This window comes from Colius striatus, chromosome 17 (genome assembly GCF_028858725.1).
Source record: "Colius striatus isolate bColStr4 chromosome 17, bColStr4.1.hap1, whole genome shotgun sequence".
NCBI lineage: Eukaryota > Metazoa > Chordata > Aves > Coliiformes > Coliidae > Colius > Colius striatus.
In genome coordinates this window covers 11352952-11380580 of record NC_084775.1, presented here as the reverse complement: position 1 = coordinate 11380580, position 27629 = coordinate 11352952, and the positions used below count along the sequence as shown (strand labels likewise).

The 27629-nt window shown below is 35.3% G+C and overlaps 1 protein-coding gene across 1 annotated transcript in view; it reads right to left on the bottom strand.

The window, feature by feature from the left end:
* Positions 1–27629, bottom strand: part of RIMBP2 (RIMS binding protein 2) — a 121730-nt gene that overhangs the window by 52550 nt on the left and 41551 nt on the right. Inside the window, exon 4 of the mRNA XM_062009717.1 lies at positions 3367–3456. Within this exon, the coding sequence (XP_061865701.1) occupies positions 3367–3456 (90 nt within the window). The remainder of the gene's footprint in view (positions 1–3366; positions 3457–27629) is intronic.

The following is a 27629-nucleotide window of genomic DNA, read 5'->3' as shown; positions in this document are numbered from 1 at the left end:
TTTCTGTGCACAGATTTTCCTTTTCCTCTTCCCTCATTTCTTTATGACTAATGAAACTATTAAACAATGCATTTTCAGAATCTACTCACTTCCTGCATCTTTTGCATTGTATTTCTTTGCTCAGATCAGTCAACAGATATTGTTGAAGAGCAATGGAGTGGAAAAAGAAAGCAATGAGGTATCACTATTAATGATGCAATGTTGTTATTGTCTGTGATTCTCAGTTAATTTACTGAGGATGGATGTAGCACAATATTTTGAAGAAGTTTCATGAAAAGGCTATTTAAGGTTTTAATTTTCTCTCTCTCTGAAACAACTCATACCAACTGACTATCTTCATAAAGAATTTTCTGAAAGTTACTAGTCATTATAGTCTAAATAAGTTTTGGAAGCTAGTGAGCGTGATACCTTTCAGCTCTATGTTTTTCCCTGCTGGCAGTGCAAGGGCTATCAGAACAAACAATACCTGTCAGACTGCTAGTGTAAATTTGGAAAGATATGAATTAGACACAGATAGAACAATAGATATTTTACATATCTCAGGATCTTTCATTTAGGATCTCAAAGCACAAACCTAAAAATTTTGAATGCTTTCATTCTGCAGGTTAGAAAGAGCACAACCAAATCTACTAACCACCTTCTGATAAATTATCCTGATGACTTCCATCAGCACTGGTAACTTTTAATATTTCTACAGGGCATTCTTGCCAGGACTTTCTCCTTTGAAGATTGTAGAAACCTCTGATATACACATTTAAATAACCTATAAGGCAGCATAAAACCTGATAAGTCTATCATTTGGGATTTTCCTCTGTTTAGAAAACATTTGTTCTTAAATGTGAATTTAATGATCTCTCCAACCAGGCTGTTTAAGAACATATGGAATATACAAGATCCCGAATTACACACAGAGCACATCAGAACATCAATGTTCCCAGTGGCAAAAACAGTTGACCTAAATAGAGTGCCACCACAAACAGTTCTAATTTCATGACAGGAACAGAGAACATTTTGATCTGTGATGTTTCTCTGTTCAATGGAGCAACTCATTTATTTTTCAGCCCATATCTTCACACTTACTGCATGCACCCTCATCTGAGTCAGTTATTAAGGCCAGAATTCAGCTCTAGTGTCTTCCCTTCCTGAACACTTTAACAGAAAGTAGTTATTGAAAACCAGGACATCAAAACAAACCAGAAGTTTATTTCATTGGTGAAAAGCCTTATAAACCACCCTCTATCAGCTTTTTAACCCACCAGTTGCCTTAATTCTGAACTTGAGAGACATCATGATTTCTCAAACAGCTTACACTGTTCAGAAGACATTAACCATTATTAAATCAGAGCTCGGTGTCAGAACACTTCTAAGGACACAAAATCTTCTTGTAAATACTCCAGGAACGCAATTTTGTTTTCTTATGCAGAGTACAAAATCTAAATCAGGTAAGTTATATACTATTTTAGCTTTATTTTATGGATTTAAAGGCAGCTAACCACTCACCTGCTCCTTTCTGGAGTCAAATGTCATCAATTACGTTGTGCAAAAATGAGCAGCAGTTTTCTATATGCTACATAACAAGAATGCATAAACAATTTCCTTGGATAAAGTTGGCCTGTTTTTCAGGCCAGCTCTCAAGGTTGAAAAAGAATAAATTATTTTAGTCAGGTTTTCCCCTTCAGAGCTGAGCCCTGACTCTGTTAGAATTCTGCTACAACCTCTGCATCCAAAGGTCTATAGTTTCACACTTTCTGAATAATAAAATGCAATCTAAACTGCAAAATCTATCCTCATTGTGTGTGGTAAAAAAGAAAAACAAAACACCAAACCAACCAAAATAACCAAGCAGAAAATGTCAAGTAATTCCCTCAGAAAACCTATTGCACAAGAAGGAAAACACAGGGCTTGTTAACACACAGAGTATACTGCAAAGATTGCATATTGTTACAATTGTTAGAAGTGAGAAGGTACTCTTAAAGAAAGTTGTTGATCCTACTGAGGCTGGGATATTAAATGAGTAGCACAAGCATGCAGAATTGTTGTCTTCTGCCTTTCACAGTGTGTAATATATTTGGAAACAAACACCATTAGTATGACAAATGCCGACACTGCAATAATAGAAGGTAATTTTATCACTAACTAATGTGTCAAAGACTGGAATTTTACATTTCTATTTCAAATTGTTTTTACTAGGCTTTTCTATGTACCTCAAGCTTAGTATACTGAGACAAACATTACATGTAAGAAAGCATTATTAACTATCACTTGCTCATAGCAAGAGGGTCAACATTTTTAATCTCAGCAATGTACTGAGCTGTACTGCATTAACTCTGCATGCTGTCCCTGTGACAGCTAGAATATAAAACTGCACAAGTAAGATTTTATCTTTATGTGTCTCATGAAGTAAAGAATAAAGGTAATGTGTAAACATCAATAAAGAGAAGGGAAAAACATTAGGATAGAGAGAAATTCTAGACAGATGGGCGAATAACATTAAGTGATGCTATGATACACATGGCTTCCTCCTGTCATAAATTATTATTACACTGTCTTTTTATATGATAACAGTTTCAGTGTCTCAGCAGCAGGAAAAATCAGATCTGCTTTGATACCAGGTGCTACACATAAAACGTAGGGTACATGCATAGCCATGTCTGAATTTTAGTAACTTGCATTGTCTCAGGGACTTAATCAGACCTCCTTTGGTTTGGAAATTCAGCAGTGGGCTACTTTGAGACACATGCACATCAGAGATTCCAAAGCATGCAGCTACCGCTGTTTTGCGAGCTTAGAAGATGGGCTTTCATCAGCGCCTATGTAAGTTACAGCTCTTCTGATATGAATGAGGTTGCTGAGCAACTCACTTAAGCCCTGTAGAAATCCCAGATTGGAGTTTTATTTTTAGCTAAATGTAGCCCTTTGAAGTGGCTGGTTCATGATGTTTCTTCCACCCGATGCATATGTCGTGAAGGCACATCAGCCTCTCCTCCCATGCTAGTCATGCCATGCAGTGCTTGCCATAGATATAATCACAAAGTTGTGAGAAAGATTTTTTTTTTCCCCTAACAAGACTGAAGAAAAATTCTTACTATTCTAACAGTTTTTATATGAGGACTTGGAATGGTTCAGACTATGCCATGTGCCATGCTACAGGGGCAGTAACTGCTAAGTAGAGTTTTGGACATTTGCAAAAAAACCATTTTCATAAAATAAATGTTAGTAATTCATTTTTAATTAAAATGTTTTATGTAGAATAATATTCTAAGTAGAAGCAAGCAAATCAGAAAAAAATATGATACAATCAATTTTTATCCCCTCTTCAGCCTAATTTCTGTAATGAATGGATGTACTCTGTGCTCATGATGTTACCTGGTCATATTGCAGTGCTTTGTGGGACACACTTGCATACTGAAGGCTCAGGCGATTCTTTTCTTGCACAGCATCCTTCAGTTCATTTTCCTAAAACACAAGTACAGGGTGTTATAGACCATTTATCTCCATTACAGTACATCCTATTAAGTGCTTAAGGAAGCAATGTTTTTGCATTATTTGGTATTAACAAACTATTAAGAGTAATATCAGGCAGAGAGCCAAAGGCACTGAAGGTGCAGAAGCAGCAGATTAGCTTGCAATTGCAGTTGGCTACATCATAAAACCACATGTTTTCAGCAGATGATCTGATTAAAGATGTGCAAGTAAAGAAAAATGTCCTGACTTCACAGTCCTGGTGCCTGTATAAATAGGAATAAAAAGATATCCCTGTGGTTGTAACAAAGAACACGAAGCTGGCTGCCTCACTTGAAGCTGGGGAGAGGCTTGGCTCCCAGAAAAAAAGGTAATGCTATCTTCAGAAGTCAACAACTGGAATGCATACTCAGCTACACATTCTGATATTAATATATTGCACTTATATTTTATATCTTATAAATATAGTATTACCTTATAAACAATATTATATTGTTTCCTAAGCTTCATTACCTTAGCATCAGAACCAGTGAAGCTTACAGACTTCTGCCTAATGGCTACTTGACTAATACCTAAGAATGTGCAACATCCAAATTCAATTGAAATTAACAAATGGGTTCAAAATTTATGAGGTCAGCTAAACAGATAGTATGATCATGTGATTTTTTTTTTTTCCTGTAGAAAACAAGGTTAAAATGACAGTTCTATAAAACATTTCACACTGAAAAGGCCATTCTGAGTAACAGTGATTTTACCACATCAATTAATTCCACTGAATACACTGTCTTTTGTGCTCACACCTGAAATGCCAGTCTGAGAGTTACATTTGAACATAAACAAAGGACAGTGGAAATTAATACAGCTTAAATAATGACACGTTACAGCATCATCATCATACAGTATCTGAACAATCATCTGTGGGAAGCCTTCTCTTGAGTAAGCGTTAAGTGCTACTGCACTGAAATAAACTGAAATGACAAACTGCAGAATATTCACGGTCTCCTGATTGCAGATATACCTATCATCTTGCACATAAGGAGCTCAGCAATTATAGTTTCTCAAGTCTGTTAAATCTGTTGTTCAGGGTGTAATTAAAAGTGGCAGTCATGCTCTGTGAGATGCTAGACAGCTCTGAGGGCCAGGATCAGAAGAATTTCTTTGCTCACATGACATGTGTGAATTAAATCAGTAAATAGTTCTACAATATCAACAAATGGCACAGAACAGTTCCTTGGATATCCAAATAAATCACTGAGTTTTATTAATTGCTGAGAGTCACTTGCAAAGCACCGTGTGCCTGTTCTGCACTTTACAAGGAGAAAATAAGCTATGCTACCTGATCCTCACAATGGCAGGCTTTTGTCAAGCCAGATTTCACATTGACTTTAATGGATCAATTTGCATTTGTTACAAATCAATATTGCTCAGCTGACTTTAACGGGGAACAAGTGTCAATGAATTACCAGGTTTTAATAATATTATTCAAAGGAATTCAAGCAGAAATGAAGGTGGGGAGAAGGAGAGGAGGAATAACTGATGGCAATCTAGGCCAGTATCATTCACACCCTACTTAAAATCTCCAGCAAGGAAAACACTACCTGAAGAAAATACATTTTATCATGTTATTTGCAAGGATGACTAGAAGTAGGGCAGTAACTATGCCAGTTCCACTGGTCCTTAGTTACAAGTCTTGTTCTTTTCAGTTATATCTCTGTTCATGACAGTGGCAATTTCTCTCAGTATTCTTTTGCCTTTGTCAGGATAAATTCCACCTATATTCCCCATCTCAGCTAAAGCTATTAAGCTCAAGAATCAACTAAAACAGTAGCAGGAATTAATGGTACACTTTTAGCCTTAAAAATACACAGAGACTCAGCAACTCAAATTCAGGCACAGAATTCCCACTTGCAGCATTTGCAATAAGGGTAGAATGTAGTGTGTATTATCAGTGTGTCTGGAAGTGACATGAATAGGCATACACATAATATACAGATTGATTGCTCTCAGAAAAAAAAAAAACCATAAAAGAACAAAGAATAAATGACTCAGAGGTCCCAGAACAATAATATGTGGTAAAAGCCAGAAATTGAGCCAAAACTTTGTTAATTTTAGTCAAGTTGCTTGGACTGTGTCTTCTAGAAATGATTCAAGTAATAGTTACTGTCAGCTCAGAAATTCCCAAAATATTAATTTCAATTTGTTGCTTGAGTAATCTCTCAACAACAATGAACCCTTACAACAATGGTTCTGACAGAAGAATTCTCACAGATTCAGCTGCAATACTTTAGCTACTGCACAGTACTGCCAGTCACATCCCTGAACGTGGTCATGATGTGGTTAACTGATGTAGCACATACTACTGCCCAAAGAGGAACACAAGCTAGTTTCTCTGGAGTACACATGAACAGTACTTCCACAAACAGTTATATTCTCTCTCAAAATTCCCCATGACCAGTTTCTCAAGTGCTGAATGTTTCTAGATGCTGTTATTTGGAGAAACACGTGTTCATTACACGTCTCCTCTCACCATCTCCTCTTGTGGTTGGGAAATACCACCTGGATTTTTGCAAACGATAGCTATGCATGATTACAGTTTGTGGCTTTCTGTCTGATCCATTGACTTTAGTGTTGTGGTCCCTTAAGAATATCTACCTCAATATTTTCCAGATTAATTAAATATAAAGCTTCAATTAAAAAAAAGACTAAAGTTAATCCAGCTATCCCAGAACTAAACTTCACCCAACAGACAATTCGTATGTTAAAAAAAGATAACTGAAGTCATGTAGAAGAAAATGACATTTTTACTACTGTTTTCTCCCATGTATATATCAGAAAACTCCAATTTCTGGCATAAATTGTTACTGGCCCACAACCAGTCTCTGAAAGTTGCCATTTGATGGGTGCTTTTTTGAAAAGTACTGTCATACTTCAACTGGGGCCAAGGTGGGACACAAAAGGGTGGGTTTTTTTCAGGGGGAAATCCAACACATTTGATTATCATGTTAATATATTTTGAGCTGTCTTCACTAAGATTTTATGGCTGGATCTTGAAAGACTTTTGAAACTCTTTTAAAACATATTCTAAGGGAGACAGATGCCTTTTGAACATCCCATCTTCTTGCACATGGAGGCTGCACTTCCTTTAGCAGCTATACTGAAATAAACAGGATATTTTTCCATTCTCTCTCCTTTACTTGGCAGCTATCACTGAATGCATTAACAACAGGGCAACACTTCTCACTTTAGCTCGTACAACTGCCAATTGCAAACAAAACCTCCAAGTCAACAAGAAGAAGAGGTCAGCAAATACATAGGGCAGCCATCACAAATGACAGGCTTATTGGCAACCGGCTGGAGATGTGCTGCTTGCCTCCAGCTTGCCTGCGAATGCTAGGGATACTCTACTACAGGCTTCCTCACTCTCATGTCAATAACCCACTCAGTTCTAAAGGGAACATGCAAAGAGGCACCACTCTGCTATTTCTTGGACATAAGAGAAGATTTTGTGGGACTTTGCAGTTTGTTTTGGAGCTTGACATGATGGAGATTTTTAAACTTCTTGACAATAAACCAGCACCAGTCCAAAAAGCAAACCCATGGAAAGCATTAGCATGCACTCTTTCCTCATCCTTTCTATTTTTTGTATAAATAGCTTTTGAATTCTTCTTCCAAATGTAATGAGAGTTTTGTCCTTTTTTCCTCCGGCTGCCCTCTCCCCTGTTCTTCATTTATTCACTGTATGTAACAGTTCTGACAATTCAGTTTTGCCAAAGAAGCAACAGCTTACTGGAGTCAAATGAGGTCTACCATTTAACCTATGCAAATCAATCCCCTACAGCTGTTAATAAAGACAAGTAGAGTGAAGATTAAGAACTCATCAAGCCAGTTAGTCCAAGGCACAGCATAAAGGAAAATGCTAACTCAATGCTAGCAGATTAATGTGCAAGTAAAAAAAAAGCTTTTAACCAGTCTCCAGAGTTTTGACATTGGGTTGCAATTAAAAGTTGAATGATCTGTTATCCCCTTTCTAATGATGTTGTTACAAGATATCAATTTTAAAAAATCAGGGGCTTGCAGCAATGTAATTACGAGTCTAGCAGGCATCCAAACACTTTACAAACTGGGAAATGATTACAGATTAACATCAACTAGCTACAGAACAAACCAAACCCAAACATTTTCTTATGTATGTAGGCAGAAATTGCACAAATTAGATCGCTTCTGCTTAAGCTTTTTTAACCAAATTAAATACAAGAAGCATAAGCCATACTTACATATATCACATATGTGCTGTATTCTTGCCAGGACCATAAGTATCACAATTTGCAACAAGAATCTGAAATGTCTGTAGCATGTCAGACCAAAATCCAGACATTGAGGATATTTCCTGCTGGATGTAAGGAATGCTTCAGACATTCTCAGCTCAGACAAGCATTTTGATTTAAGAAAACAACGCTAAGGTTGATCTTTTCAGAATCTGTGGAGTAAACTGAAAATTGACATCCCTCCCAAAAGCAGTCCTGCACTGTGCTGTTTTTTAAGTGGTGCTCAGAGCAGTACATGGATTTAAAGGCTCACATAGCAGTATATACTTCACAAAACATAAGATGATTAATAAAGGAATGAAAAAGAACTCAAGACATTGAAAATAAATTATGTTACCTTATATATCAGTTGCATCTTTTAAAGTGCAGAATAGGAGGCAAAAATGTCTGCTCATAACAGAGCAAAAGTGAAAACTCTCCTACAGATATGAGGGCTGACTAGAAAAAATCACGGTAGGGGGGTGACTTCTCTAGATTTAATGCAATCTGACACCACTGTCTGGGTAACAAGGTTCTACATTGCCTGGAGAAAGGCATCTGTTGCCCTGTGTGCTAGTCTGCTCATCCATCAATTATTTTTGCTTAAAAAAAAGTTATACACTATTCATTTATTTGTAGCTCTTTTCTTTGAGACTTTTTTCTTCCAGTAACCTGGAATGACTGTGTTAGAACACTCTGATCATAATCCCCTGTGATAGTTCTCTATTTTGATGATACATAAATAGAATTAACCCAAGAGAAAAGTGAAAGCCTCTGGTCTACAGGTACTTAAAAGGGAAAAATGAAGAATCTTCTGATCTTTTCTCATGTATTTTTTTGCCCTGTAAATGATTCACTTCTAAGGTCAGATTCACCACCACCAATCCATTTTTTTATTTCTTGTTAAGAGTTAGGTTTAAAGGCAAAGCTGACTCATCCTGAAGAGCACACAGTGGAACTATTTAAGAACCTTATCATGAACCAACTACCAAAGCTAGGCTGAGAGGCACATACTGTGCAACAAACTGCCATTAAAACCTTCCTGATTTTATCTTTGTAATTAGCATATGGATGATGCAAGAAAAAAATAGAGGTTATACTGCATAATTTAACCACTGTGTAATATAGCACTGAGCAAAGTGGAACAAGAAGCAAGCAGAGAAAAATGTCTCTTGCAAGAGATGCTGCTGTTCTGTTACTGTTAATGTTCTTTAACTGTTAATGTTCTGACACCACTTCTATTACATCTGACAGCTTTGGAGGAGCATCAATAATATGAAAGTGGGATCAAGGAAAGCACTTAAAGATGCTGAGTGGCCCCTCCCTGTCCCATGAAGGGTACAGTTCTATCTAGTGCTGGCTTCCACAGTTACCAGCTTTAACATAGAGTTACACTTTTAATAAATTACATGTTATAAGTTAATGGAAAACTATTAAATGCAATGAAAAATAATCAAACTGAAGATTTTTATTTATGGGTTTTTATTTATTTATTTATTCTTCCTCTCAATTGTCATGAAGAAGGATATGTTGGCAAGTAGTACAGAGAAGTAATGAGATGTTTCATGATGTTAACACTGAAAAGAGAAGGAATTTCTACAGAGAATATTAATAGGCACACATAAGTTTTCTCCACTACCACTCTTAAAATAAAGGAAAATCTACTCAGAAATGCTTGCATTTTAAATAAAATCACTTCACAATTCAGTTTCCTTCATTTTAAAAATAGGAACTTTTCCATGCAAATTATAGTTTGTTCTAACAAAGGAAAACAAAGGCAGCTTTACCCCTCTAATCAGCAGGCTCAACTTAGCATAAGAAACAATATATAAAAATAGCACTTCTTAAAAAGCACTCCTAAATAAAGAACACAGGAACTGTAATAGTTTATTAGACTTGGAAATCACCAGTGTCTTGGCACTACAGCAACAAGGACCAGATGTTATGGAGGAAGCACAAACAATGAATGCATGGTATTATTTTACACTTCAGTAAGACTCTTAAGATAATAAGCTTTGTGCTATCAGCTGTTTTATTCACACTCTTTTTGTAATGTCCTTTGGAGTATTAAGCTTTTTTCACCACTTATCCACAGAACCTTGTCTACTGCCTAAAATCCATCACTCTCATCATAACACTGATTTACATGATAAGGTAGTCATTGCCATGTTTTGCAGGATCAGAGAGGGAAAGAACAGACAAAAAGATTGGCCTGAACTTCTGTGAGATCTTGCTGTTGCTCAGATCACTGAAATCCATCTTATTTTTTTCACCTGTGGCACACAGTATGTAAATAACAAGCCCTTCTCATCTCTTTTAATAATGAAGATGGGTAAAGTGATAACTTTAGATATATCTAAGGGCAACGGTTTTATTGTATAATCCATACTCGTGAACAACACAGCAGATATTCCAGCTGCAGCTGTTTACAATGGATCACCAAATATGTGAGTTCTCTTCAAGACATTACTTTTGTATTTGATACCTTCCACAGCTGAAGAAAGCAATCGTGAAGACAGTAAAAAAGCAGACATTCCCCACAGTAACATTTAGTATTTTCTGTTATGTCAATGTTTTATGATGCCTTGCTTACTCCACAAGGTATGTACATCAACCACACTCTATATTCTAAAGCAAAACAAACATCTTTTCACACTTCCAGTTCACAACACAGATGAAACAAAATCGCTGACAATAGATGACATCACTTTTTTTTCTTCTTAACTTCTGCACAAAGCATCAAACACCCAACAAGCAGAGAGTAAACATATAACTTATGTTTTCAGTACCATCTTTTAAAATCTTCTCAGCATTTGCAATGGAATATTATTATTGGGCATCTGCTTATTTAATGAGAAAGTAATACTTAATCTTCTTGTGGAAAATTGACATACAAAGGTATAGCTGAAAACTGAAGAATCGATTCAAGTTAATTTTAGGCCTGTCAACTCCAAAGGAAAATAAGGGGGAAAGGAGAGGTCAATTCTCATCAATGATGAGTTATTTACTAATATTAACGCTGCAATACTTTCAGTTTAAGGCTGCTTCAAAACTAAAATGATGCAATATTGATAATGCTTGTATCAGTGACCATATAAAAATCACTTTGATGGGCGTAAGTTTTAATAGAAGCTTTCTATCAAAGTAATTCTGCCACCCTGAGCAACTATGTAATGAAGATACCCATCATCTCAAGCTAGCCAAACCACTACTTATTTTTCCCCCCCCTTTCAAATAACATCCAGCTACTGAGAACATAACCATGGCAAACCATGCAATAAAAATGCATTTCTGCAGCCTTTAGGAGTGAATTAATCTTGAACTTAATATTACAGCAGTGTTTCCCCTCAGACAGTATTAGAAAGCTAATCAATTTGATTTGTGAGCTGAAGCAAAAATCAATATTTATTAAGGGATTTATCTTTCAATTATTTTTACACTCATTGCTCAGCATTATAAACTAATCTGTGTGTCTGAGAGACAGAGGGTCTCATTCACTATGGCACAGTTCTGTCTCCTTCAGGGACAACCGATACCCAACAGAAAGAACAATTACCCACTGCTAAGGGAGAAAGGAATGAAGGTCCCTGGTCTTGTATAAAGCATAAAGGAAATAAAATGTGGCTTAAACATTAAGTCCATTTGAATGCTGGTATCAAGCTAGCCCAGTCTGTAGGGGACATTCCCTACAGTCCCCTTAGCAAGTGTTTTTTTCTTTTTGTTTTGCTACCATCCTATATATTTTTGCTTCACATTTCCACATGGTAATAAATTGCTCTTTTGCCTGAAGTCCAGAGGATATGCCAAAGACCTAACATATTTTTGTAGATCAAACCAAATGCCACCATATATTTGCAAATAATGAAAGTGCATGACATGGTTTTAGTGGTTTCTGTGCATGCATGAATTTCCACTCACCCTTTGTGATAATTCCTAAAGAACTTGTTACCCACATTTTCCTCTCACTGTGATTTCACTAGTGGCAGAAAAAAACCAAAATACATCATCTAAAACACGTGAACAATGTTGTTGGGGTCATCAGGGGGGCTCATTAGGGATAAGCCTGCAACAGAAAGCATCTATTCAATTACCTACTAAGGCATTAAGGTTTCCATTTGATGATCAAGAGAACATATACAGAAGGGTGGTGAAGAGCAATGTGAACTTGGAGATCTCTCAGTAGAATGCCTTACAGGATCTTCTAAAGTCCATGCATGTTAGTATTCTGCTAGCACACCAGTTGCAGACACTTTTCTATAGGAATAGCTCATGGAGAGATCTTGTCAACATTGATTAAATTGTCAAGTTCCTTGTGCTATTTCTTATAATAGAAATTTATTATTCTTACTGAAATAGAGCAAGACTTCTCTTGTTCTATTTCATTGATAATTAAAATGCAATTAGTTAGACCAGCTTTCACAAATATTTCTCAAAAAGCTTTCCTTTCTGTCATGCACAGAGAGAATAGCAAACAAGATCAACCGTTGTCATGGTAACATCATGTCCCAGCAGGTGAAAAACTCAGTCCTGTGGCACTGAAAAAGGATGAAATGTACTGAACCTGAGCATAACATCAACTAAAACTCAACAACCTAGATGTTTTTTTCATAGATTGGCATATTTTTAAGCAACACATTTAGAGAGACAAATGTTAAAAAATAAAGTGTGAATTCTGGTTCATTAATAACTGTTCAATTACTCAGAGTAATTTTATAGGCAGAAATTTATATTGATATGCTGCATAATTTTAGAAACCTCTATGCAAAGTTTAGCACATGTTAAAAAAATTACAAGACACTTGAAAACAAGATAATTTTTCACTTCGAGACAGGAGAAAAAGATGATGAATAATTTTAAGGGTTAGATGCGAGAAGCATCATTCAAAGACAGTTCTTCATGCTCCAGAAGTTCTGTTTTCAGCACAGATAATATTACAGCCTTCAAGTAAGACTGTACAATCAATTTTTCATCTTCTTTTTAGATACAATGCTATATATGAAATGTTACACAAATTTAGGAGTTAATCAAAACAAAAGTCTTATGGGCCACTGCTTCCCGTGAGTGTTTTTTTTAGGAAAAGCTGTACAAAACTGTACTTGATTCCTTCTACGATCCATCCCCATTTACAGAATGCAAACATGCAGGTAGGTCACAAAGCCGCCTTTTCATCTGCAGTGCTCTCCAATAATGGGAAAGCACCATCGATCATATGCTGTTAATCAAAGTTGTTTTCAATCCATTCTTGACACAATTTGAATAAAATGTAAAAAAAATGGAACCATGTGATCTCTGGCCTCATACAATATTAAATCTGAAAGAGTTACAGATTGTTTTAAACCATACAGAAACCATTTTCTCCAGTCACTTGGCAAAATGTAACTACTTTAACAAAGCTTAATAGTTTTCCTATGTGTGTATTTACAGATGTGAAAACTCACACGTGACATTTTTCTAAGGACATTCAGGAAAAATATAGCACTAAAAAATTAATTTAAACAGTCTGCCAGTCAGAATTCAAAATTTAATCATCCTTACAGTCCCTGGACAAGCAATGAGTGAACTGTGAATTCATCCTTCTTCAGTGCCAAAAAAGAGGAGATGGCTCTATCACCTAATTAATGCAATGCTATTTCATATCCTTCTGTTTAATATCATCTGAAGTCCTGTTGCAAGGACACCAAGAAGAAATGCATTAGTTAGCAAATGCTAGAATTCAGAAGAAAAAATAAGTAATATGTCATTATTATTTGAACTTGTTTAATCTTGAATGTGGGTGATGTACCAAACTTCATATCAGGCACTATCCAATTAGAAGAAAATCCCTGTCTACATATATTATGTTACATTTTTTAAAGCATAAGATGAAATAAAGGTTAGAATCAAGCCTAATTAATATATAATTTTGGAGGCGAGAAATCCTCTACTATTCAGCTTTTAAACAGGGGCTACTTGAAGACCCATTGCAGTTTGGAGTTACAAAAATATTACAAAGGTTTTTTGACAGAGTGCACATGAGGAGGATGACAATGGTTTCTCCATGAAAACAGCACTTTTATGTATATATTGAAATATGTACATGCTGAGGTTGTCAGTATTTTGTACTGTAAACCTGGGAAAAACACAAGATACCTATTTTTTTGCAGGGAAATTTAATGATTAAGACCAAAACCAAGTTTGTTGATTTTGGATTCCTCTGCTGGTTGTAGATATCCCTGAAAAACTGAGGCAGTCACCAGTAAAGAACACTTTGAAACTGTAGTCTTAGATGATTTGACTGGCACTGAACAGTAATACAAAAACAGAGTCATACATACTAACACAAAACTCCTGTGTATCACAGCCTACACAGACATGCAAGCCTTTAAGCCTTTAAAAACTACTATGATTTCTTATTTTGCTGCCATAAATCTGCTCTACATCTCTGTAGTCTATAGAGACAGTTTTCCAGGCATTTTTGAGGAAAGCAGAACATAGACAATTTACTTTGTGTAAATGTATAATAACAAACAACACGAAATCTAAACAATACATTTGCCATGTTACTTTTGCTTATCATCTCTTTCCTAAATCTAATGAATGCTGCCAGGAAGATGTTTTTACACTCTTCTGCTTAGTATAAAATAAAATAAAATAATTAAATCATCAAGGGCCCAATTCTGACAAGGAATTAACTGTAAAAGAGCAGTGGAATATTGAAGCAATTTATCCAGTTCCCCTACTATTTCCCCCTTCATTAAACTCTGACACAAATTTAAACAGAATCCTGACTGCTTTCAACGTGATAGAAAATCATCAGCTAGAAATCTGCATTAAGGTTGCAATCAGACTTATTTCTTTGCTATTTCCAAGTCTTAGCAAACATCTTATTTAGTATCTCCAATTAATCATAAATTTACTTCAACGTGACTAATTAGGTGTACATTACCCTCAGCCTAGAATCATTAATTATTTCACTACTTAGGGCTACATATGGTAGCTATGAAATGTATTTCACCCCCACTTACTCCGAAAGCAATCCTGTATATATGCAATTGCATCCATCTTCCCTCCTTAATGGCAGAGGCAAAAAGAAAGAGATAGAGTTTCTTTCTAGTCATTCAAGTTGTACCAGATCAAATAAAATGAATCTTCCTTACTAGCTGAAGATGACCTTTTAGTCACTGCCTGGAAAGACAACATCACTTTCCTGGGGGCTGTGCAAGGGGAGGACCTTCTTGCTCCTGACACCTCTCAGGCACCAGATGAGATGAGGCAAAAGCACATTAAATTGGGTAATTTGGTAACATATGATTAATATTATACAAGGAAGGCTGGCAAGCCCTGCTCAGCTTCTTGCTTCCTGCTTACCTGAGGCAGGGAAGCTTTCTGTGATCTGTAACATCGGTAAATATTTACATTTTGGTTTATTCTTTAAAAGTTGATAATTAACTGCTTGAGGCTGAACAGAAAGTATCTGTAAGCTCTCACTCAGTTTCTGTGTTCAGCTTGCTGTTACTATATCCTTAAAATAGACCAGAATATTCTGGGACTTCAGGCATTTGTATTCATTTAAATAACTGAAGTTTATTCATAGTTGTTTCCAAGATAAAATCTTGACACATTAGGGAAGCACAGAATTTATGCTTTTACTACTTGCTCATTTATTAAATGAGACGTGTAAAATAGCTACATAGACTGCGAAAGGATTTTGCCTTCTGTCACTCAAAACAGTCTGAGCACCAGGAAATTCAGTCTCTCTTTGCCTATAAAACCTTTTCAATATAAGCATGCACTACTCATAACCTGAATGTAGCTCTTAAAATCTCTTTCTCACTGTTCACATAAAATTCACATTCTTTCATGTCCTCCTTAAAAATATACACAATCTTTGCTTTTGAGGTTTGCATATTTACTGATATTTACTCCATGTTCCCTATTTAAAATAGAAATAACCTGAAAATAGCTCATAGCTCTGAAGACCACCAGGACAGACAACCATGAAGATTCCAATCAGAACACAGAATTAATCTTCTGTATAAAATACCAGTTGATTAGCAAATGAGCTTACTTTAGGACAGAAATGGAAAGAGGAGGTCCAATGATGCAAAATATTTCTGATTTGTGAGCTGACAGAAAAGAAACTTTGACTCAAATGATATATAAAGAGGAAATAAAAACAAATGAATAATGAAAATAACCCTACTCAAGGAAATCTCTGAAGATGGTGGGACAATGTAAAGGATTACTGCAGTAGAATATAGTATTCCACTCTGCAAAATTAGGTGTTGAAAATTTCTCATGCTGGATTAAAGATCAAAAAGAAAATAATTCCAATGCTAATAATATTTAGCTTTAGGGCTTGTTGTATTTAATTCATTCAGTTCATAAAAAAATCAATTGTTGTGGCAGCTACAAATTTAAAGCTTTGTAGAAGTTCTCAGGAAAGGCTTTGGGGATAAGAAATAAAAAAGAAAGAAATACTGAAGAACACTAGCATTAAGAATGTCTTATTTTCTCTATTTCTAATTACTACTCCAAAGCAATGTAAAAAATAATCCTTTACTTATGCATTTGTAAACTTACTTCTACATGAATCATGACCAATCCTCCAGCACTTTAACTGCATAATACTGCTGACTAGTATAAGATAAAAACTACCTTATGGGCTTCCTTTATGTGATAGAAACCAGGATCCTTTAAATGGTAACATTCTCTATACCTACATTTGAATGGCTCTTCATCTGAACAATACCTTCATTTAGCTATCATTCAGCTTTGGTCTAGAAACCTCAAAATGACTTTTTTTTTTTTTCCTCAGGAGACTGTATCAACATTGAGCAGCTGATCAAATAAAGTTTAATTGATAATAATTTTTTCAAAACTGAAAAAAATGAGGTAACTGATGGAGCACATATCTTGATCTGGTCTGAGCTTTTAAAATAACTCAAACATTGTACAGGCTGAACCAAAAGTCTGGTACTCAAGTTTTTTTTTTCAAATACTAAATACAAATCCAGTTTAAAAATCAGATGCATGAAATTGTTATTTTGTTTAATAAAGGATGTGATTTCATATAAAACCTAATGTGTTAGGATTGCAATTTTATTCCTTTTCAGTTCACAGATCTACAAAGCACAAAGTCCATCTTTAAAAACACCTCCAGTAATATACATCATCCCAAAACCTGAAAGAGAATTAATTCCATTTAAAATCTGGGAAGATATAGATTATTTCCAGTTTCATTTCATCTGAACTTACTTTCACTCTTCTGATCTCCACATAGTGTGTATTATCAGTGCAACTGAGGAAAACAGTGAACTTAAATTGATTTTATTTGTTAAAGATATAATTTGTTATTTATGTGTTTAAGACTGTCAAAATTATATTTCCTCATGAATCATCCACTGAAAAAAATAAGGACAACATTTGAGTAAAATGAGCCTTGTGAAACCTCCTAAACCATACACAGACGGCATCAGCATAATTTCTGAACTCTCAACTCATCAATTAAAAACAAACCTACAGCTGCAAATCTGTTCATGAACTAAGAAAGGGATCTCTCTCAAGGTAATTATAATTCTGTAGGCAAAATAAATCCTTGGAGAACACTTAAAAACCACATAAAAATTTCCAGTGCTTTAGACACTTGAGAGCAGATACTGTCAACTGTATTTCTACCTGTCTGTTATAAATTTAATTAACATTTTTTAAATTCATACTGAAATAAATTTAAACCATTGCATTTTTTCTCCTGATGTATTTATTTGTAATAAGGAATGGTGAGAATCTTTGGTGCTCGAGCAGAGTAATTAGCTCTATTAAAGCCAAGAGAAATTAGGTTTTGGTTAAATATAAACAGATAACAAATTTAAGTGATACTTCTGAATTACAGTGGGCTGAATTTCAAAACAGAAGATTAATCAAAGGGGAAGTTCATTTTTTCTTTCATTATAAATAAAGATTTTGAAACTAGGCAGCATTTCTAGGCACGTGAAGAACTGCAAAAGACAGTGAGAACGTATGTGTGCTATCAGGAAACCCCAGGAAAAATAAAAGTAGATCACAGGATAGCAAGGATATTTCAAAATTATACATCTTAGCTGCATTTCTGAACATATTAATTCTAAAGTACCAATAATATTAGCTGAAGATCAACTCTGCCCCATGCTTCCAAGGGACAGAGTATTGCCTCTCATCCCTCACTTTAACACAGAAGTAAAGGCAACTAGCTAACCTCTGTATTTTTAAAACAGACTGTGATAATAGTTATACATACATTATAAATGGTGTAGTGTATGGACAGCAAATGCAACTGATGCCAAACTTTTTCTCTTCTTGAGATCTAGATGAAATCTCACATTGACACTAGGTTTAAATGAAGTTGAGCATCACTGAATTCTCTCTGATACGGCTATCAACAAAGTGAAGAATGAAACTGAAAATTAAAGATAACCTCAGATGGCTGCACAGTTATGAAGTTTTCTAGAACATAGATTTCATATCACCAATTCTTTTTTTCCAAGTACCAACTGGAAAATGACATCTGCCTGCAAAAAAAAAAAGTGATTACCAAAGATCACTGAGGTACCAGAGATCAGACGTCTTGACAGATCCCTCTGCTCCAGTGACAATCAAAATGCCCATCATTCAAACAGCACAAAGGCACAGAAAAGATTAGTTTTTCTCCTAAATTTCCTAATGTAGAATATATAGCTTCAAAACTGCTATTCAAAGTATTTCCATTGCCTGTAGCACTAAACTAACTTATATTTTCATAAAAACATTTTGACAGGAGTGTACATCTATGAGAATCATTTCTTAGTAGCTCATTGCAAATGAGATCTACTTTTGTGAGGAGGCTTTTGGTGAACTATCATTTCAGTCCTAATGTGCATTTTAAAATGAAGGTACCATGACAGTGGAAAATTTGATGGAAATGTATGAAATCATGGGCTTACTCTCATGGTTTTTTTCCATAAAGGAAAAGCCATGGTTAGCATGGCTGTTGATGAAAAATTGTATATTTCATCATGTATATACAGTTTTAACACTCCAACCCTTCATAAGTAAACTGCTGATTTCAGTTCCACTCTGCCAAACAGACTAACATGATCATGGATTATTTCCCTGTATGCATGGGCCTTAAGAATTTATGAGCCTAAAAGAAAAGTTCTTCCACAATATGAAAGTGATTTTTAATCTACGAAAGAAACAACTCATGACAGAAACCAATTTGAACATACAAAACCAAAGTCTGCAAACTCAATTACCATTTTCCTACCTGCAAAGACTAGTACCACTAATGTGAGTGTAAAAATCTTGTGTAAACATTATGTGAGTCAGTCACACAATTTCTTTTTGCAGAAGCTAGAAATAAAAGAATTATCTTCATGTGTATATCCTCCTGACTTCCCTTAAGAAAAATAAGACAAGTAAAACATGATCAGAGACAGCAAGTCTCTCAAAATAATACCAAATGAGGTTTTTTTATCAATTTGAAGATCTATCCTTGCATATACAGTCACAGGAGAGTCACATTCATGTATTTCAAACCAGGTGAAACTCAGCAACATGACTGTGTGTCTTTAAAGGACTTGAAATACCCAGTAGCAAAGTAATACTAGAAAGAGGATCCCTTCATGACAGAACTAGGGAAACAGGCAAGTGGTAAACAAAGGAAAAAAATGACATGTATCTACCAGCTTAAAGCATAACATGGTATTTGCAATTAATGTAATCTCGTGAAAAACTAATGACAATCGTGTTATAAACTAAGTCATAGGCAAAATTCAAACACCTGTCTCTGCCTGCAAGATAAAACACATATGCTTTCTCTTTCCCTCCATGAAAGTCTCCATGAAACTTTCTAGAGTGCAGGATGTGAATACATGACCTAGCATTTAATTGATCATTTACATTAATGGCAATGACAGTGTTTTTACTTTCTCCTAAATTTGCATCTCCCCTCATTAGCAATCCTTGCTCTTCATCAGTGGTTTACTGTTGGTCTATTTTGTAAGCTTCCAGCAAATTGACACTGAATTGAATTCCACAGAAAAAGATGTTACATGTTTGTTCCCCCGCACCTGATTTAGTCACATGTTCTCCTCCTTCAAGTTCACGCTACATTTAATAATGGAAATGATTGTAAAGATTGATTTCTGATGAATATGTTTATTATAGTTCAGAGAATTAATCTTCCTCTCTATCTTTGGCTAATTCTCAAAGTAAAAAATTGATCCGGAACAACTTGTGAAGACAAAAAGTTATATTTACACACAAGACTATTTCTTTTCCCCTGTACTTCCCCTTTACAGCACTAGACCCAGTGTGTGGCAGAAGGCACAAAGTCCTCACAGATTTCCTGCTTTCACAAATAGTACTAGCAAATGTTCGAGAAAGGATAGAAGAACTAGAAGTAAATCTGTATCAGTCATTTGAATTTGATGGAGAATAAATTCTTCTCATTATAGATAGCAAATCTACCTATGGCCAAAAGTACACATAAAGTCATTTCTTTACTGTTTTAAAGTGCTCAGATTTTTAAAAAGAAATTATTATTTATTGGCAATACATCATGAATATTACCCTCCTTTCTTAAGAAAAAAATCTTCATATAAAATTAGTGCTTCTTAAACCCCCACACTTCAATTATTTTAAGTATGATGGGAGATTATCTGCTTAATCCATTTCCTTCACTCAAGCATTTCAGATTTCATGCAGCTATGCATAGTTTAGTTCTGCTTAACAGACCTGTGAAGCTCTTCACAAAGCAGAAAATGCATCAGGAGAAAAAATATACAGCCTTAGGGTGGTTTAAAACAACAAAAAAGAAGCTGTAGTAAAGTTGAACTGCAAGGGAGATATTTCGAGTTACATCTCTTGTTGACACTGTAACTAGCTAGAGAATCCTCGTTACCTTTCTCCTTTCATATTCTGCTGGAAAGGCAGCAGCTGAAGGAAGCTTATTAACTCCATTTCTTCAAACCTATGATTCTGTTTCAGTCCTTGTCAAAATGAAAACTGCCACTTGATTAGGAGCTTGACCAAATGCAAACTACTGCTGCCTTCAAATACTCAGATGATGCTTTATTTACCCGGAGGAAATGGAAAGCGTTTCCAGTATGTTTTGTATTCAGTTTTTGTGCCTGCTTCAGAGGATCAGAATCTGGGTCTTTTCTTTATTGTTTTCAGAATAAACCAGCACAATTCCATCTTGGCACTGCCAAGACTATATCAGCTTAAACAGGCTCTAACGACATAATTAACCAAATGATTTAACAACACTTTATTCTTTCTTTGTGAAGGACTTGAGTTAATGCTCAGTCTCTTAACCATTGCTAGCTGAAAATGAAAGTGCAGTTTTCACTGAGAGTCCCACATTGCTCCCCATGAAGTGATATACCTCTGCAGAGCAAAGATGGCAAATTGAATGTTATGGTGGTCTACATCTCTCCTACAGAAAACCTGAAAATCCCAGTCCTTTTTTCCTGGGTAGGTTGGAAAACAATCTAAATTTTGAGCATTTTTTCTCTGCTAAACTGTCAAATGGCATTACTTCTTATGTTCAAAATGTGCGGTGAAAGTTGCTCAAATGCCAAAATGTTTCTAATCCTGCTATAATGTGGTAGAGAATAATATCTATATTTAGGAAGTAAATGCTTTGGTGTCCAGTGAAATGTGCACTGAAAGAAAAACCAATCTCCTCTAGGCAAGTCCTCATTTTAAAGACCAGTTCAGACTTTAGTGAACACAAGAACTAAACCTTTGCAAAAAATGAAACTGTACAATTCCATTGTTGTAGTTTATTGTTTTCATCAATGCTTGCTCTGTATCACAACACAACCAAAACAACAATATTCAGTGCTTAGATGTCAATATATAGTTACAAAATGCTTTGCAAATAAAAAACTGTATAGCTCACTTGGGTGATATTCTCTTTTTTGGGAGGATTTTGACTTTCCCAGTTGTGGTTTTATTAACATTCTGAACAAAAACTTGACATTTTGAACTTCTTTGTGAAAATGAAAGGAAGGAAAGGTTCTTGTTTCAAATACAATCCACCTGACACTGCTACCCTAGAGCGGTTCCTTGCCAACTTGAATCTTGGGAGCACTAAGTCTTTGATTTTAGGAATTTCAGAGGATTGAATTCTTAGCTTCTAAAACCTGAAAGAGACTAGAGTGAACAACCAAGCAAACAGGTTAGCAACAGAACGGTCTGCCATCTAGCAATTTAAATTACTCTTTCAGTAGCCCTACAACGTGGGTTTTAAATACATTGCCAAATCCTCAACCAGCTAATTAGTGTTATTCCTGATTTTAAGAAAATATCAGCAAGGGTCTACATGCATTTATCATCTATAGGTTTTAGCTTCATGTGTTTGCTCTTCAGTGAACTAATACAGAATGAAAGATTAATGAATAACACATTCCACATTTAAACTATGGTTTTACAACACACAGAACTGTGAACCAATCCTGCTATTGGAATAAAAATACCCCGACCAAACAGCAAAATAAAAACCTAAGAGATCAAATTTCCAGTAAATTTTCATAAGTATTAAAGAAAAAAAAAGTGAAACATGAATGAAACTTCACAGATCAGATGTCTAGGTTTCTCTAGAGATTTCTCTAGACATCTAGAGAAAGAAGAAAAGGAAAGGAAAAGGCAAATGGAAAAGAGAGAAAGAGCTTTATTTTAAATATGTCCCCAAATTCCAAATTAAATAAGATACAACATCTCCTTGATTTTCAAAAACATGAACAAAGAAACAAAATGCTGGTACACTGCCTTAACACAGAACCAATCATTTCTAAACCTATGAAGAAGGATAGATTACTGCAACCTATAATTCATTGCTCTTTAACAAGTGACTCTTCAAAAGAAGTTAGTATACAAGTAATAGAGGGATTTTCCTATTCTTCTGAAAAAGCTTTATTACACATACTCAGTGTACATTACACAGTGACAGGCAGATACATAGGCACAGAACAGCTTCTCTTCAACTGTGTGAGCTAAGAGAACAGGGCTTCTAAAAATAATTTGTTTGGTTCAGCAATAGCTTTCGTCATTATTCTTCTTTTCGCCATTCTCGCAGTCTGTGAGGAAGGCTAATTTTTCTTCACAGAGCTCTGCATGTGTTCTAACAGCTCAACCCAGGCTCTGATTTTTTAGCCTGTTCAGGAACCAGGAGAGACATTTGCAGTGTGGGAGACATTAATGTCAGTCGAATAAAACAGGCATGAGAACTTTTATTGCCATATTCCATAGAAAAGATTCAAAATGGGAATCATGGGGGAAGAAAATGGGAAACACTAAAGCTGTTGTCCACTAGTAGAGATAACCATCTCACTTTTATTCAATAATGATGTTTGCAACTGAAAAAAAAAATGAACACACTCCATTTCTTCCTAAGCAGCACTTTTAGTGTAATCTAGTTACACACAGTAGTCATTCCTATCAAAGGGCTCTATCCTTCATTTCATTAATGGGCTGAGACTTGGACCAAGCAACACTCATTGAACCAACATTCTCTTGTAGAAAACCTACTCATTCATTTGCTATTGCATGGAACATTCCACTCCTACCCCTTGGCTTCTTCCTGATCACCCAATTCACAGTTCAATAAAATCTCTGCAACTTCTGACCAAGACTCACAGTCCCTTCTCCTTCATTCAGAGACACTGTTGGAACTATGAAGTTTGAAGAAGGACACAAATGATGGAAATCAGAGGAAGGAGTCAGTAACATGTCCAGAGGACTTCTAACAATTCACAGATCACAGCTGGCAACTCGGCCTTAGAAAATTCTAATAAACAAATTATTACAGAGCTTCTGTAGCTTCTTATTTTATCAATATTTTAGAACAGTGGAGCAGTGGACAGAATTACATTAATACAGAGTTCTCAAAACACTACAAGTGTTATTTCCAGTCTACAAGCAAATCATGCCCTTTGAATAAATTTCAGGTAAACCTGAATATTTTTAAAGTATTATTCAACTTGAAACAGTTATTTTGAATTTGCCAAAATGAATCTTTGAAAAAAACCCTCTGCTTTTCTACAGTCATCACCATACTTTTCTTCAGTATTGACTGTTGGTACATCTATTACTTTAAATAAAGTGTATAAATCTGAATCTACAAGTGGAATTTGGCACTGAACTCATCAACAAATTTCAGTAAACACTCTTAACTTCAAATGACTAAACACTTCTAAATTTTTTTTAGTTGTTCTCTCTGTCAAACTCTTCTGACAAGAATTCACAGAAAATTCTGATATTACCTAATCTATGGTTTCTGTAAGATGAACTGCAGTCCAAAGATATTCAGTGTGCTACAGCACAGATGACTCTTATGCATTACCCCAGATAGCAAGTATAAATCCTGAGTGATTTCAAACAGCTAATATTGACTCTGAAGAAAAAAGTCTTTATTCCCTGTAATGTTAGCTATAATACCACACCTAGCTGACACACCATGGTGTTCAGCTACTTAAATCTGTTTAAACAAAATTTATACAGTGCCTTTCCAACTCTTCTTTTTAGCTTATTAAACACAGTTCTGCTTTTTACCAGTTAGAGATTTCCCAATCACATTTGAGGGCTTGTCTTGGTTTTAAACTTAATTATATGGTAATATGTTAAAAATGCTGTTACATGGGAGGACTACAGTCTTATTCATTTCATAGATAAGGATGCAGCCCTATTTCAGGAAAACTATTTCCAGAGTCTGAATAGTTGAGATCTCATAAAGGGTATGTCCCAGCTCATCTGTCACTCTAATTTGGTTCGTGTGACAAGGAGATGAGCTAAATCTTAGTGCCATAAAGTTGGGCAATAAAATACCTAAGAGATTGAAGTCTAAGAAACAGAATTGAAATTAAAACCTGACATTTAAAAAGCCTTCAAAAGAAACTAAATGAACCCCACTGATACAGCAGCTAGTGGGGTGGGGAAAAAACAGTAATTTTCTGCATCAGTGATATTTTGCAAAAGTAGGGTTTTTTCCTCCCAGTTATCTGCCAAGGAGAAACACATGAATTGCAGTTCTCAGAAAATAACCAGCAAAGTTAAGCATTTGATTCCTCATTTTTTTCTGTTCTCTAAATCATGGTCAACAAATCTTTAGCTCCTAGGTTGGTTCCCTTATTAGAGGAGCCCAATTTACTTCTGTCCTAGAGAAGTTGTCTCATTCTTACTCAAAAACTGTTTCAAGAATTGAATATTTTAGAATTTTTTACACCAGCAGAAGTAAATGAAGTCAATTTCACATTTTTATAAAACTTTTCACCCAGTGCAGTGGCAGTCTGCACGTGGATTCTGGAACTCATGTTAATGTGTTTGGAGAAGGTTCTTGCTGTGGGAACTCCAGGACTAAAGTGTTATCTTTAGTAGGGGTGGTATTGCAGCCTGCTATCCTGTTCAGTTCTTTGATTCAAGAAACTGTAATAAATATTCAGCATTGTGAGACAGAAAGGTTTTAGGAATGAAGCTATTGTGATAACTTGGAATTTCTCTTAACGTTGACTTAACGTCGCTTAGGTACCGATCCACTGTAAGAGGCAGTGGTGCCAGACAGTGATGTAACAGACAAGCAGTAAGAAGTACTTATATCCTAAACTGAACCCTTCATACAGTGTAAGGAAACATAAAGAGATTACATACCTAAGGCTCATGCAAAGGCTATGCTCAAATCATATGCCAAAAGGCTTTGCCATATAAAACACCAATGTAGTCAAGATATACTGACTTGAAACTTCCAGTTAGACTGCTGTTTGCTACAACTACCTTGACCTATGCAATAATTCTGCTGTTTTTACATTAAATGCTCTTACCCAACCACACAGTCATGGGTTTTTCTATTTACTTATTCATTTATTTTTACAAAGAGAGGGAAGGAGGCTTTTTGTTTTCTTAGGTCTTTCCCTATTCTCTCAGAAAAAGAGATCAAAATTTCCTCTTTGCTGGAAATGTAGTACTTCTGAGCACTGAGCTTTGTAAAATGTGTTACAGCGTATGCTTTATTGGTCACTACAGAATACATACAACTTAACATATTCAGGATGCTTTTTTACATGTGTCCTTTTAATTGACCTGTCATATGGAATCCTTCACATCTGGATTCATGGAAAGAAAAAGCTCCTACAGAATAGTCCACAGCATGGTGATTATGAGACTCATCAGGGATCATAATTTGTAATTTCATTCCAAAACCTCAGCTGGATTCTCAAATTGACAAAATAGGTTATTTCAGTCCTGCAGGACTTCTAGGATGGAAGAAGACTTTGTTTAATAATGACTTGGAGCTCTAGAAAATCTAGGAGGCTTCCATTATTCAGACAGCCAGCCTATAAAAATTACATGACTTTTAACACACTTTTTAATTGCTTTTAATTATTAACATTTACATTGCTCTCAAAATGACAAAGTCTCTCAGCTGGAGACATGGTTAAATTTTTAATAACACTGGAAAGCAAAGCAACAAATCTCAGGCTGTGGATTTTAAACATATATGATATTACATGCATGTGGATATTACCTATATAAATATGTTTAAAGTTCTGTTTCTTTCTATTGAAAATATAGACACATTAAAACATATATAAATACACATATGTTTTCATACATATATCCTTAATGAAACCTCATGATCATTTTGTTCAGAAGGCAAAAAAGAGATTAAGCTCAGAAAGTTTTGGGGCTCTGTACACTTGAAAAAATAAACAAAAAAGATTGTATATATATCTCTTCAAAAACCTGTCTTACCATTAGCTTTAGTTCGTAGAATTTTATCAATTAGAAGAATGGTGAGGCTCCTGCAGATCATGATGTAGCAGGCTTGCTCCTAATGGAAAACACTCATTGCAAAAAACCCCTGACATGAAGTAAATGATTTTATTCTTGTACAAAGCCAGCTATCAATAACTTTGTCCCTTTAGTTTGGGGTTTTTTTTACTAACCCCTCAAATGTAAAAGAGCTCACAATTCTACAATTTTAATTGGCATTGGAGATCATTAAATACAATACTTATTGCCCAGATCAGATAAACTGTACCTATGTTTTCTCCTTGTATCTCTGTGACTTTCTCTTAGAACTTTTCCCCAACTTGTATTTTAAAAACATACCCAACTTTATATGCTAGATCTTCATATTAATTCTGCTCATGTTCTGGGTTTATTAACCTTAGAAAGCAGAGGTAGGTCAAGTGTAGCAACATTATTTTTTATTGAACTATAGCTCTTTCTCTCACGATTTTTGCCAGAAGACTGAAAATTTCCCGATGGTGTCACTATCAGATTTCTTCCATGTTATATGACCTGCTCCTTTCAGGTAAAGTTTATGGACATGTTTACTGCCAAGCAAACCTTTTACCTTCTGAAGTTTCCAAACATCTATTTTCAAAAACTCATTTCTGTCTGCAGTGTTAACCACACAAGAGTAAATAAGCCACAACACTACTAAGGTTAATGTCATTAAGTTGCCAAGAGACACTGTGAATATAACTCAGATTGAGTCCTAGCTAAAGACAGCCAGTAATACTGTTAAATCATCCCCACAGGCTTCTTGTTTTTCCTTTTCTAGAAAACTATTCACACATTTGTAAAAACTGTCAAAACAATTTTAAGAGTACTAGAAAGTAATGAGGATAGTTCCCTCTACTTTTTGGATATGGACATACCCAACGGCTCATGCTCAATTCTCTCTCTAGGCATCTTTTCACGTTGGTCACTCATACCACCCTTTCAAAAGCACATATCACGATTTTGACCTGCCTCTTGATTTATTGCTTTCCATTTGAGCCCTAGATGAGCTTCAGTCCTCTGATAGGAATCTTAGGAATACATAAAATCAAATTTCCTATGAAAGGAAGTCAGAAAGCC